Raw genomic sequence first — 13,129 nt, forward strand, 5'->3', positions numbered from 1 at the left:
CTCTATGGGCTGAAACCATGTGTTTTTTGCCACGTGCACAATAAATGAACACTGGAACGCTGAGAAAAGTAATAGCACACCTGTCCCAATTGGGCCGCACGTTTTGAGGTATGTTTGTGACGCTGACGCAAATGGTGCGGGACTAGTTACGTGCTGAAAAAGTGTCCAGAAGAATAAAAAAGAACTAAAAATGTACATTTTCTGAAGAAAATGTGAGTGATGCTTGCCCGTGCAAAATTCGACAGTAACATGCAGCTGCACATGCCGGTCATTAGGGTGAGCTACATGTGTGTACGTGTTTGCTGAAGCACAACTAATATGACCTATATTGGTAGCTGTAATGATTGTATTTAAGTCAAGTTTTTAATATAATAGGCTTTATGGCAGTCCAAATACCCATGACACAATATTCCGCATTGAACCAAGTGTTTTGATAAGTCACATGTCTATGCTGCGATGGTTTTGTGATTCCACTTATTTTGGGGGTTAACGTGCACATGATGTGCACATGACATTCACATGATGTCACTAAAATGCCCATTATGCAATTCTCCTAATCGAGCCGAGCATTTTGATATGTCACATGTCTATGTTGCGGTAATTTTTGAATTCCACTTATTTTCGGGGTTAATGTGCCCATGACATCACTAGAATACCCATAATGCAATTCTTCTCATTGAGCCGAGTGTTTTGATATGTCACATGCCTATGTTGGGGTAGTTCTGTGATTCCACTAATTTTGGGGGTTAACATGCACGTTAACGTGCATGTGATGTCACTAAAAGGGAACCCATCCTCATCTGGGACCAGAAATCTTTTTCTTCTTGCAATTTAAACATCTAAGGTATTTATGTTTTTTTCTCATCAGTCTTGGCCTTTTTTTCTCCACTTTGTGCATTTGTTGGCACATTACAGGCAAACCGTTTGGAATATCAACATTCTTTTGAAAACTTTTTTCCAGGTTGGTCTGAATATGATGTATGCCAAATTTAGTGTTGATTGAACATAATTTGTTGATGATTGGACAAAATCTGTAGGAGGAGTAGCAAAAAAACTTTTTGACAAAACGCAAGATGGTCGACAGAAAGTACACTTGAGTTTCAGATGTTGGTGTGCGTTCACTTCAGCATACCCCATGGAATTATAAGGAAAAAGAACTGTGAATTTAGTACAAACTCTTCAAATGATATAAGGAAAAAAAAGTTGCTACAGTTCTTGACCACAAGGTGGCACAGTCACAAAACATCTTAGGTTCAATTCAGGGCATGGTCCTGAAGATACTTAAGTGTAGATGCATTGCTGAGATACACCCTCACATCCTGTTCTTTGCATTTGTCAGCATGTTACAGGTTTGAATACAAAAATTCCTTTGATAACTTTTGTTCAGACAGGTCTCAAGATGATGTGAGCCAAATTTGGTGAAGATTGGACAAACCATTTGGAATATCAGAATTCTTCTGATATTTTGTGAGGAAAACTTTTGTGAGGCTTACTCTGAAGATGACGTGCCAAATTTGGTGATGATTGAACAAAATTTGTAGGAGGAGTAAAAGCAGTTTTGAAAAATCCAAGATTTAAATCCAAGGCAGAAATTGATGCCATAGGGTGTGCTCATCTCGACCTAGGGAATCGACGGATGCCTGTCTTTTAAAATTTGAAGACACGGTTCAGAAGTTATGACCATAAATGTACTTCCAAATTAGGCCAAAATGTGACCCAATAGTGTCACTAGAGCAGCCTAAACTTGGTTAGTATGTTCCTTAGACCCTTCCCAATCAGTGTGCCAAATTTCACAACTTTCACAAAATTGCCATAGACACCCTAGCCAGAAGAAGAAGAAGTGGAAAAAGAAGAATAAGAAAGGGTAGAATAACAATAGGATGCCTACTCACCTTCAGTGCTTGGCCCCTAATAATAATATTAATAATAATAATAATAAGTAGTAGTATTGTCAATTTTAAAAGTGATGCTTGCATTGCCTAGCAAGCACCACTAATAAAAAGTGCAAGCGTGAATGCCGATAAAAGTAATGGGGCCGCATGTTTTAAGGTACGTTTCTTGACGTGGGGCAAAAACTGAGGGACTAGTTATGTGCTAGAAGAAGAAGAAGAAGCTATGAGCATGCATTGCATAGCAAGCACCACTCATAATAAGAAGAAGAACTAGAATTTACATTTTCTGAAGAAAATCTGAGTGGTGCTTGCCCGTGCAAAATTCGACAACGACATGCAGCTCCACATGCCGGTCAGTAGGGGGAGCTATATGTGTGTTGCTGAAGCATAACTAATTTGAAATCAGTAACCATAATGATTGTATTTAACTCAAGCTTTTAATATAACAGGCTTTATGGCAGTCCGTTCGCATGCACATGATGTCATTAGAATACCCATAATTATTCTCTATTGGCCGAAAACCGTCATTTTTGGCCACTTGTGTAAAAAGCGTACGTGGGAATGCTGAGTAAAGAAATAGCACCTGTGTCCCAATGGGGCCACACGTTTTGAGGTACGTTTCTTGACATGGGGCAAAAACTGAGGGACTAGTTACGTGCTAGAAGAAGAAGACGAAGAAAAGAAGAAGAAAAAGAAGAAGTAGTAGTATGAGCTTGCATTGCATAGCAAGCACCACTAATAATAAGTATGCACAATTATAATAGTGATGCTTGCAATGCACAGCGAGCACCACTAATATCTACGCACAATTATAATACTGATGCTTGCATTGCATTGTAAGCACCACCAGCAATGATGCTTGCACTGCATAGCAAGCACCATTAATAATAATAATACTAACAGAAACACACCCACTTCAAACCCATGGTCCTTGGCCCCAAATAATATATAAATATATAAATACTGCTCTTGAAAGTGCTGGATAATAACAATATTCATTGATGTGTGTTCTCTAAGTATCCTGAAAAATCATTGTCATGTCTCAAAGATTACACAATTCTTTCTTGCATCACTGGATTGCACTGCCCTACACTAGATATTCCAAACAGTGAGTGGTTTTAAACTGTAGGGATACATACCTTTATAGCAGGGATTTGACTGACTGAGAATGTTTGCAAAGCCAGTCAGAATGGTTTTTACACCACCCTGAAGATAAATAAAAGAGAGATGTCAAAATACATATGCTATGAAAGAATATAATTCCTGGCTAAAACTAATGAATGTAAAAGTTTAAAGATGCAGTTTACAGTTACAAAGAGTGTTTCTAGACATATATAATTTCAAAGATAATTTAGAAAACCTGTGACCCAAAATAATGCCATGCAATTGTTTTTCTAGTTACATCATCAGGTTACACTTTAAATTAGTAGTAACATTTTGAAAAGCAGAGAGAGTGTAACCTGTTGGTAAATCATTGCAGCATTGGAACGGTGCATTTTCACAGCTCCCAGAAGGCTTTGCAGTACGTGACCTAGCACATCTAAGTCTGGAGAACTGTTGGCCAGCAGCTGCAGCTCCATAAGGCATATTTGTGGGAAAAGCAAGGCTTGTCCACAGCCATGTGCCATAGCAGCAGATCCAAGCACACATTCCTCTACTGGAGCCAACACTTCCATCTTCACACCTGTGAATAAGAGACAATAATAATCTTTCTCGTTCTTGTTTTGGTTTTGAAGACCATACTACAGACTGTCATGGATACAATTCAGTGATTTTAGAGCTAACAAAGCAGCGCACTTTTCAGCTCAGACAAAGATGCAAAATACACTTAAATGTAACTGATCTGCAGTAAAAATTCTGTGATAAATTTCATGTAAATTATACATTCTCTGTAAATTAAATTATAAAATATGAATGGCATCAATTCACCAATTCTAAGTTGTGGCAACATCGAAAACCATCAGTTCTAACATAATATGGTCATAGATGGATTATGAGAAAATGGGCCCTTGTGCACGAATGCACAAAAGTTTTTTGTAGAGTTTTGCACTGAAAAGCACTGGGGGAAAAAATGGAACCTGGAACTCTGCTGAAATTCCACCTGCCTCCTGAGTTTTCCTCCACACACATACAAAATGAGTTATACAAAAACATATGGCAGGGAGCCTGAAGTACTTCATTATGATACAAATATTATATTTCATTGGCAAGCACGATTGTAAAAGATGCCCATCGGACATTTTGACATTTTGGCACCCCCAAATCTGGCCATGAACCACACTACCAAAGTAATGAGCCAAAATATCTTTCACAAACAATATTGTATCTGCAATTACATGGGACATCCCCTGAAGGGATCGATGCTATAAACAATTTTAAAAATGTATTTGTTTCAGTTTAGGCCTAGCACTACATAAGCGACACCACAAGAGCAGAATGCTTCAACAGGTAGAACTCTCAGCACTTCTAATGGTCCACACTGCCCCACAAAAATCAACTCTATTGTCAAGTGACAATGCAGTTGTAAACTGGTCTGGAGGACCATGCTTTTATGATTTTGGGGTCCCTAGACAAATTGGGGTGGAAAAAAAACTTGTTTGTTGCAGGGTCCATGTTGAATGGCATCAGTATCAGCCCCCAAAGTCCTACACAAAACTAAAGTGATAAACTCTAACTTTGAAGGTATAATAATGGTTGTTTTCTTGTGACATCTTCAAAGGTACTGTGTATTCAGTTTTTCAGGGAGACTTTTGAATCCTAAGAATGACTTGAGAATGACTTTAAGCAGAGGCTCTGGCCCCAAAGGGCCTGTGCCTGGTAGGCCCATTCGGTAATCCTCTTTGGTGTGTGTGCGTGTGTGGCATGGGGGTACTGTATGTGACCAGGAGAACAAAGGGTGTGCTTATGCTTGGTTTGAGAACAAAGGGAGTGTTTTGATGCCCATTCATCCACACACAAATGAGGAGCGAGACAAATACAGGGAAATTTTAAAAGGGAGGTTTTCACGCCACACAGGCATCAAGAATAAACCTTTAAATAACTGTTATGGATTTATACAGAATGCTAGCTCCAGTACAATCATGTGAAATTCAGGTTACAAAATAATAAATCACTCTATTCAAAATAGAAAGTGAGATAAATTTTCTAGAGTTAATTCAGCTACAATGCGAAAGTTGGGGGAGTCGCATTCGCTGACTCAAGTGGTCTGAAACGCGCTGGAGCAAGGGGGGTGCTAGAATTGACGCCTCAACACTCTGAAGTGATTCGTGATCTGAGGAGTGGTCCATCTTGGCAGGAGATCTATGCTGTAGATTTGTTCTTCCCAGGGAAAATTAAATGTAGAGATCTCATTTTGAAGTTCACAGAAGGGTTTCAGCCACTTTGTGCTTTACTCTATACCATTTTGCAGCAGTTGGACTCAACTTGCAAGTAAAAAGTATATAAAAAAAAAAAAAAAAAGTAAAAAAAAAAAAGTCACATTTCATGTGTTGAATTTCTTTACAGTAATAAACCGTAAAAAACAATTCTTTGCCGTATTAAAATATGTACTTCCAGCAGGCAATAAAGTCTGCTGGTCCTTTACAAGTAACTAAATACTGTGAAAAAGATCACACTTGACAACACTGGCTATACTGCAGTTCTAAATAAATGGATGCTGGAAGGTAGATAAAATTATATGTGAAACCAGCCTACATTACTTGCCCAAACATTTCTAAATCAGAATATGCAATTAAACATGCAAGACTTCCACATGGTTTTGGACCAATTAGCCATATTTTTTGCATGATCCTCAATCAAATTGTGAATTGTGAATTGTCAAATGTGAAAGAGAAGTACACTGTGTGTTTAGGATGGTATAATATAATACACATGGTTTTGCCAGGCAGAATGCATATTAATTGTGCCTGAAAACTAGTGCAAAAATGCTTAGTACATCTGCCTAAAAGTACTAGCTGTGCTAATGTAACTGATGAACAAAACTGGGACTGGACGAGCATATTTGGAAGGTTAGGCTACTATACGCTGAGAGATGACACTAAAATAGGAACGTGGACACTGAAACTCCACTCATCTTTACCAGTGACAAATGTGACCTTGTTTCTAAGCAGTTAGCTAGTCTTCTCCCTTAGTGCAATGCAAGCTAATCAGGGATGTCTCTTCCAGAAAACAAATTAGAGCAGTTAGTGCAGTCCTCCAAGTGTGTTCAGCTGCTCATTCTGTTATGCTTTGGGAGTGGCAAAAAGAGGTTCAAAAAGAGGTGATTGGTCTCTTGTTAGACTTCATCCCAGGTTTGTAGCAGTGCTGCAATATAGGCAGACCTAGATGATGGGGTTGGAATTGACAACAACTTAAATTAGAAACAAAAAAATTGTGTATTAAATATCAAATTCTAATACAGCTATTAAACATAATTCTAGCTTGTTAGGAAGCCGTGACAGAGAGCAGGGATACGACACCTTGTAGCCTTGTAGTGCCAGTTTGCTTCTACTCTCTTCTACTCTCTTCTTCTATTCTCAAGCCCAAAGCCTTAAACCACTAAGCCAACACTTACATAATACTGGTTGTGATTTTCTATAGTCATAAATCAGGATTAGCTTTGGCACAGTATTATGAAAAATAAAAGCTTAAAACCACCTAGTTTGTGACAGAATGCAAACTATAGAAAGACATAATAAACTCTGGAAAGATAAGAGCCCTGTAAGAAACATAACCTAAACCTAATTACCACCAGTATTCAAGCTGGCACCTCCACTAAGACTATCGTAGACACTCAGAGAAGAGTCCTAACTAGAAAGTGAGGCAAAATACTATCCAAGCTGAGGAGGATAGAGCTCAAGGGAGCAAGGCAGCTGCTCAGCTTGGATAGTATTTTGCTGATTTAACCCAACAATGGATCCCTGGGACAAGAACATTGAACATTTCTACAGTTAAATAATGATTAAATAATATTGTTGCAAACAACAATCGAAAGACCCAAGCACAAAGCAACAATGAATGTTTCACAAGCAAGTTTTTGCATGTGGATGATTTTGTCATGTCACTGAATACACATGTGAACTTTGAGCCACATCGCATACAGTGGAATGTGGCGTACAGTGGAATTACATATTCAGAAGACGTATGAACCTGTTAAAGATTACTTTTGGACAGTCAACAATCTAATTACTGAAAACATTTTATTTTGTTTAAGCGGCTGCAGTTCAAGATGTACAGTGGAATTATGGGACACTTCCTCTTTGAGCATAATCGCATGTTAATTTATCACCTCACCATTACAACACTGTTTAAGATATCATACGTTTCTTTCACAATTTTGCATCAAAGATATCTTGAAATCATCTTGAAATCATCTTGAAATGGAGTTCTCTTCAGTTGAGATCGCGCGCTGCTGCTGGGGGTGGCCCCACATGGACGGCCTGAAGATCACTGGGATTGCTGGGGATGGTGCCACTTGGGGGCTGTGGAGATGGCTTGGGGATCTCATATGGGGAGTTGTACTGTGATGGCTTGAGATTGTGATTGCTGTTGTGGCTTTGGGGCTGCACTTGCCACGAGCAGTTTTGTACTCAGGTCTGCATCAGTGGATAGTGGATAGGTTCAACAAACGAGACTTCATGTGAAAACTGTGATGAATTTACTGATTGCACAATTACACTATTTGTCAATGTAGTACACAGTTATAAACAGGATTTATTTATAATTGCACTTTTGGATTCCCTTTTGAGCCTGGTTCCTCTCAAGGTTTCTTCCTCATATCGTCTCAGGGATTCTTTCCTTGCCAGAGGTGATGACCTCTGGCTTGCTCAATTTATTTTGACTTAATTTAATTTTAATGTATTTATTTCTGTAAAGCTGCTTTGTGACAATGTCCATTGTTAAAATGCTATACAAATTAAATTGAATTGAATTGAATCTTGATATTATGACAATGAATCACTATTGGAATGGGTACTGGACTATGCACCCTCATTTGAGGTGTGCCACATTGCATTATATAAAGCTGAATTATTTCATACTTCCAATTTGAGCATCACATTAGTTTGTCACCTCTTCATGGCATCTCTGTTCAAGATATCAACATTTCTTTCACAATTTAGCATCATGGATAATCTGTAATAGTAATACAAAATAATAGTTTATTTAATTTAGTCAGGAAGTCTTTCTCATACCCAAGGTCGCTGTACAACCAGAAAACACACAAAATACACAGTGCAATGAGAAAAAGAGAGGGAAAAACCATCAGTGAGAGTGAGAAGACAAATGAAAGTGTTGAGAAAAGAGAAAGGTTTTACCTGGGCCTTGAAGGTGGAAAGTGAAGAACAGAGTCGAAGACATAGAGATAAAGGGCTTCATAGTTTGGGGGCCATGATACTAAAATATCTACCACCAACAGTGACCATTCTGAATTTTGGGACGGCTAGTACCAGCAGACCTGAGAGTGCGAGCAGGGGATTACAGGTGAAGAAGCTCAGTTAAATTGGGCTTTATTTGTGAGGACATTAAATAATTTCCCCCAAGATAAATAAAGTTTAGATCTATCTATCTATCTATCTATCTATCTATCTATCTGGTTGCATAGTAAAACAGATAGCCATTATAACTGATAAAGGACCGGGGTGATATGAGCAGATTTTTTTTAGTGTGAGAGAGAATTCTGGATGTCAAGTTGTAATATAGATATAATGTAGAGGATGCAGGTTTTTGTCAGGAATTCCAATAAAGAGAGAGTTACAATAGTCGAGATGGGAGTACATGAAGGCAGCCTAGAGTTTCTGAATCTGTCTTGAACTAACTGGCAACAGGAAGTGAATATTATAAACCAAACCTTTTAAGTCTTTTAGAGGGCTCATCCCATTCATACCAAATTTGGTCAGCATGGGAAGAAATGTATGATGCTCAATTGTGAAGGAAATATTAAGTGATCTTGACATAATGCTGACCAAACTTGGTATGAATCTGATAAAACCTCTGGGTGGAGTATTAAAAAGTTTGGTTTATCAGTCACATTTCCTGTTGCCAGTTGGCAACACTATCACAGTGAATCACTCTTGGCATGTATATGGGACTATGTCCCATCATTAGCCATACATGTGAACTTTGACCCACACTGCATGATGTACAGTAAAATTCTGTCATACATTCTGTTTGTGTGGTGTAATGTGTAATTTATTGCCTCCCCATGGCAATGACATTAAATATAACAAAAACTCTTTCACAATTTAGTATTGGGGTAAATTATGAAATTTATTTGTTTTAAGAAGACCCAGATGCCTACCAAATTGCTGCATGTAGGTGAAACTAGATGCTCATACTGAAGAAAAATTTCAAAGGGGAGGGGGGTGCTATCAAACATGGGGGCTTGACTATTGGCATGTGTACGTGATTATGCCCCATCATCGTACATAAATCTCTAGAAGAATCCTCTAGAAGAATATTAAAAGTTTGGTTTATAAGGATCACTTTCTGTTGCCAGTTGGTGCTGCTATGACAATGAATCACTACTGGCATGTGTATGTGACCACACTCCATCACTGAACATTAATGTGAACTTTTGGCCACAGCGCATGATGTGTATTGGAAATATGCCACACTTCCTTTTGTGTGGTGTAATATGTTAATTGATTGCCTCACCATGGCAAAACCTTTAAATATATAAAAAATTCCTTTGCAATGTAGTGCCATGGAAATCTTTACATCATACTGACAAATTTTATTTGAATCCAGTGAATTCCCTAGGAAGAGTATTTAAAAGTTGGAAGAATTATATTGGCCATACCACAAGATGCAAACCACACATCAGAAGTAAGAATTGGAAGGCCAGATTGGAATTCACAATGAAATACAGAGATAAGCCTCAGAAGTTCTGGAACAGAGTTTTATGGACTGATGAGACCAAGATTAAACTCTGCCAAAGTGTGAAGAAAGAAAGGATCTGCTCATGAAACATATGAGCTCATTGGTAAAGCACGATGGCTTGGGCTTGCATGGCTGCTTCTGGAATACGCTCACTAATTTTTATTGATGGTGTAACTCATGATGGTAGCAGCAGAATGAATTCAGAAGTCTACAGAAACGTACTGTCTGCCAATTTACAGTGAAATACAGCCAATCTAATTGGGAGTAACTTTACCATGCAGCAAGACAATGACCCAAAACACACTGACAAACACAACAAAGGACTTCCGATTCAATCACCAGCGCTTAACCCAACTGAGCAGGCATTCCACCTCCTGAATAGGAGCCTGAAGAGGTTCAAAACATCAAAACATGAAAAGTGCCCCTCAATGGCCAATCTGAGTGAGACTGTATCACATAGTAGGTAAGTCCATACTTTAACCTACCATTCAAGTTTCACGACAATAGCTCAGTGTTAACCCTGTCAAATGCGTGCTGAAATCTCAGTGACCGATGGCGTCCATGTTTTTTTAAGTAATTAAATTTCAGCTTGATCGGTCTTACGGTTCATGAGAAACAGTTATCTAACTTAGCTCCACCCCCTATGCATGGCCACACACAAAACACTGCATTTCTCCTGTATATGCCATCCACATTTCATGTGAATGCGTACAATCATTCATGAGTTACAGCTGTTTGAGTAAATTAGACTTCACCTCAATAGAATTGATTGACATGTGACAGACAGATTGTTTACAAATTACAGCATGTTTTTGATAATTATAGAGTTTCACAATCTGCTGAGTAGTTTGACACAAAAATTGTGAAGTTCTCAAAAGTAGGTTTTGCATATTAAGCAAATTATCAAACATTTGAGTGGGTAGAGCTAAATGGTCCAAAAGGCACAATTTTGGTGCAGGGGCACCTATAGGGCACCTTTAGGACACTTATGCATGACCATAGCCCAAACTTTGCATCTGACCTCAGAATCTTGGCTTGTGTATATGTTTCAGGTTTTGTGCAAATCCATGCAAACAGTCATGAGTTAGAGCTGTTTGAGTAGATTAGGCTCTGCCCCATTAGAATTGGGACAGATAATTATTGAAGGTCAGATTCTGCTGAGTAGTTTGACTCCAACATGAACATAGGACAAAAATCCTAGAGCAAGTTCTCAAAAGTAACTTTAGCATAATATGCAAATTGGGTAAAAATCTAAGTGTTCTTGGCGACTGTTCCCGGAGAACCCAAGGAATAAGTAGCAAAAAGAATTTTCACTGTGGGTATTCGAGATATGAGCCAAAACGTAAAATGATTCACTATAGCACTACCACTATGGAGATCAGGCTCATCCCTCTTGCCTGAGTAGCGGGAGTGAGTACTATGTACTGATGAAGTCTGTAGGAATTAAGATTTGGTCTGCACAATCAGTTTTAGCAGAGAAAAATAATAATAATTAGTAGAAGAAGAAGAGACAAATCCTAAGAAAAACAATAGTGCTCCAAGCACTGAGTGCTAGGCCCCTAATAATAAATATAGCTGTAAGTGGAAAATTGCAGGGTGTAAGGACTCCTTGCAAATAGTGCCCCCAGTGGCCAGTTCTTGCCAAGAAACATAGAACAATAGAGACCACAGATGAACATACATATCAAATTTTGTGACAACAGCCCAGTGCTAGCTATGTGAGATGCCTGCTGAAATCTGATTGGCTGAAGGCAGCCATGTTTTGAAGTAATTCAGTGATTAATAAAAATACAGTTACAGATTATCAGTTCAATGCAGCACACCAAATTTGAGCTCAATTGGACTTTTGGTTCTTGAGAAAGAGCTAATTGAACCTAACTCCCCCCTTTCAATGACCATGCCCCAACCTTTGCATATGTCCTCAGATCCTTGTACTGAACATGTCTTTCAATTTTGGTTCAAATCAATTTTCACTAATCATGAATTACAGCTTCAAAGTACAAACAGCTTTATAGCTACAAACAAAGTAACTTTAAAAAAGAATTTTTATTGTAAACCATATATTCAAAGAGATATGCTTGTTTTTGTGTGCACAAACATGAATAGTACCTCAAGTGGCCAATTTCAATAAGACTAGAGTAGGGGGTCCATACCTGAACCTATCATTCAATTTTCGTGGCAAGAGAACTCATGTTACCCAAATGTCAAATGCCTCTTGAAAGCTAACTGGCAGATTTGGAACACATTTTTTATGTAATTAGGTCATCACTAAAAATCCACTTACAGCTTAGCATATAGATGGACCATACCAAATTTTTAACTCAATCAGACTTACGGTCCCTGAGAAATAAGCCCTGACCTCGTTACATGCCCATGCCCCAAACTTTGCAAATGACTTAAGATTCATGCAAATCTGCACAGTCATGGTTTACAGCTGTTTAAGGAAATTAGGCTCCGCATCATTACAATTAATTGACATGTACTGACCATACTGACTACAAATTTCAACATGTTTTTGATAATTATTGAGGATCACTGTCTGCCGAGTCATTTGACATCAAATTTGTGAAGGTAGACCAAAAATCCTAGGACTAATTCACAAAAGTAGCTTTTGCATATTTTGCAAATTAGCAAAAAAATCTAAATGGCAGACCTAAATGGTTCTTGATGCTTTTTTGTTTGGGAGAACCCAAGGAACCAGCAGAAAAAAGAATTTTCTTCGTAGGAATCAAGGTTATTGTTCAATAATCATTAAGTTTCACACTCTCCTGAGTATTTGACACCAAATTTGTGTCAATCCGACAAAAATCCCTGGATGAGTTTGCAAAAATAGGTATTCCAAATTACACAAATTATTGTAAATTTGAGTGGGTGGTGCTAAATTATTCCAATTGGAAATTTATATGAGTTGAGCCAAGGAATCAGAATTAACAAGAAATTTCACTGTGGCTCTTATTTTCCAAGAGATATGCTCATTTTTTTAAGTGAGTGAAATTGCCTCAGATAATAGTGAGTCTATACTCAAAGCTAACAATCAAATTTTGTAATGGAAGCTCAATGTTGACCCTGTCAAATGCCTGCTGAAATCTGATTGCCTGATGGCAGCCATTTCGTTTTAAGTAATTAGGTCATCATCAAAATTCAAACTACAACAAATTAATAATTTAATCTCTAAATTATGTGATCCCAAAACAAATCAAATTAAACACGATCCAAAAGATATTGAAAATATTTTTAAGAATTATTATGAAGAACTATACAAACAGACCTCTGAAATGGATAGAACAAAAGTACTAGAGTTCCTTAATACATTAGATCTGCCCTCTATTGGCGATTTACAAAATAAAAACTTAACTGCAGAAATAACCACTGAGGAATTA

At 38.0% G+C, this 13,129-nt stretch overlaps 1 protein-coding gene across 16 annotated transcripts in view; it reads right to left on the reverse strand.

The window, feature by feature from the left end:
- The window catches only part of lyst (lysosomal trafficking regulator), a 198,702-nt gene that overhangs the window by 105,446 nt on the left and 80,127 nt on the right, over positions 1-13,129 (reverse strand). For all 16 annotated transcript variants that reach the window (XR_003404244.3, XR_008301402.1, XR_008301404.1 and 13 more), the window contains 2 exons: positions 3,353-3,576; positions 3,032-3,098 (listed from right to left, as the gene is read on the reverse strand). Coding sequence is in view for 11 of the 16 variants with exons in the window: in XM_053232372.1 (XP_053088347.1) it covers positions 3,032-3,098; positions 3,353-3,576 (291 nt within the window). In the remaining 5 variants the exon portion in view is untranslated. The remainder of the gene's footprint in view (positions 1-3,031; positions 3,099-3,352; positions 3,577-13,129) is intronic.

Source organism: Pangasianodon hypophthalmus, chromosome 3 (genome assembly GCF_027358585.1).
Source record: "Pangasianodon hypophthalmus isolate fPanHyp1 chromosome 3, fPanHyp1.pri, whole genome shotgun sequence".
NCBI classification, from domain to species: domain Eukaryota; kingdom Metazoa; phylum Chordata; class Actinopteri; order Siluriformes; family Pangasiidae; genus Pangasianodon; species Pangasianodon hypophthalmus.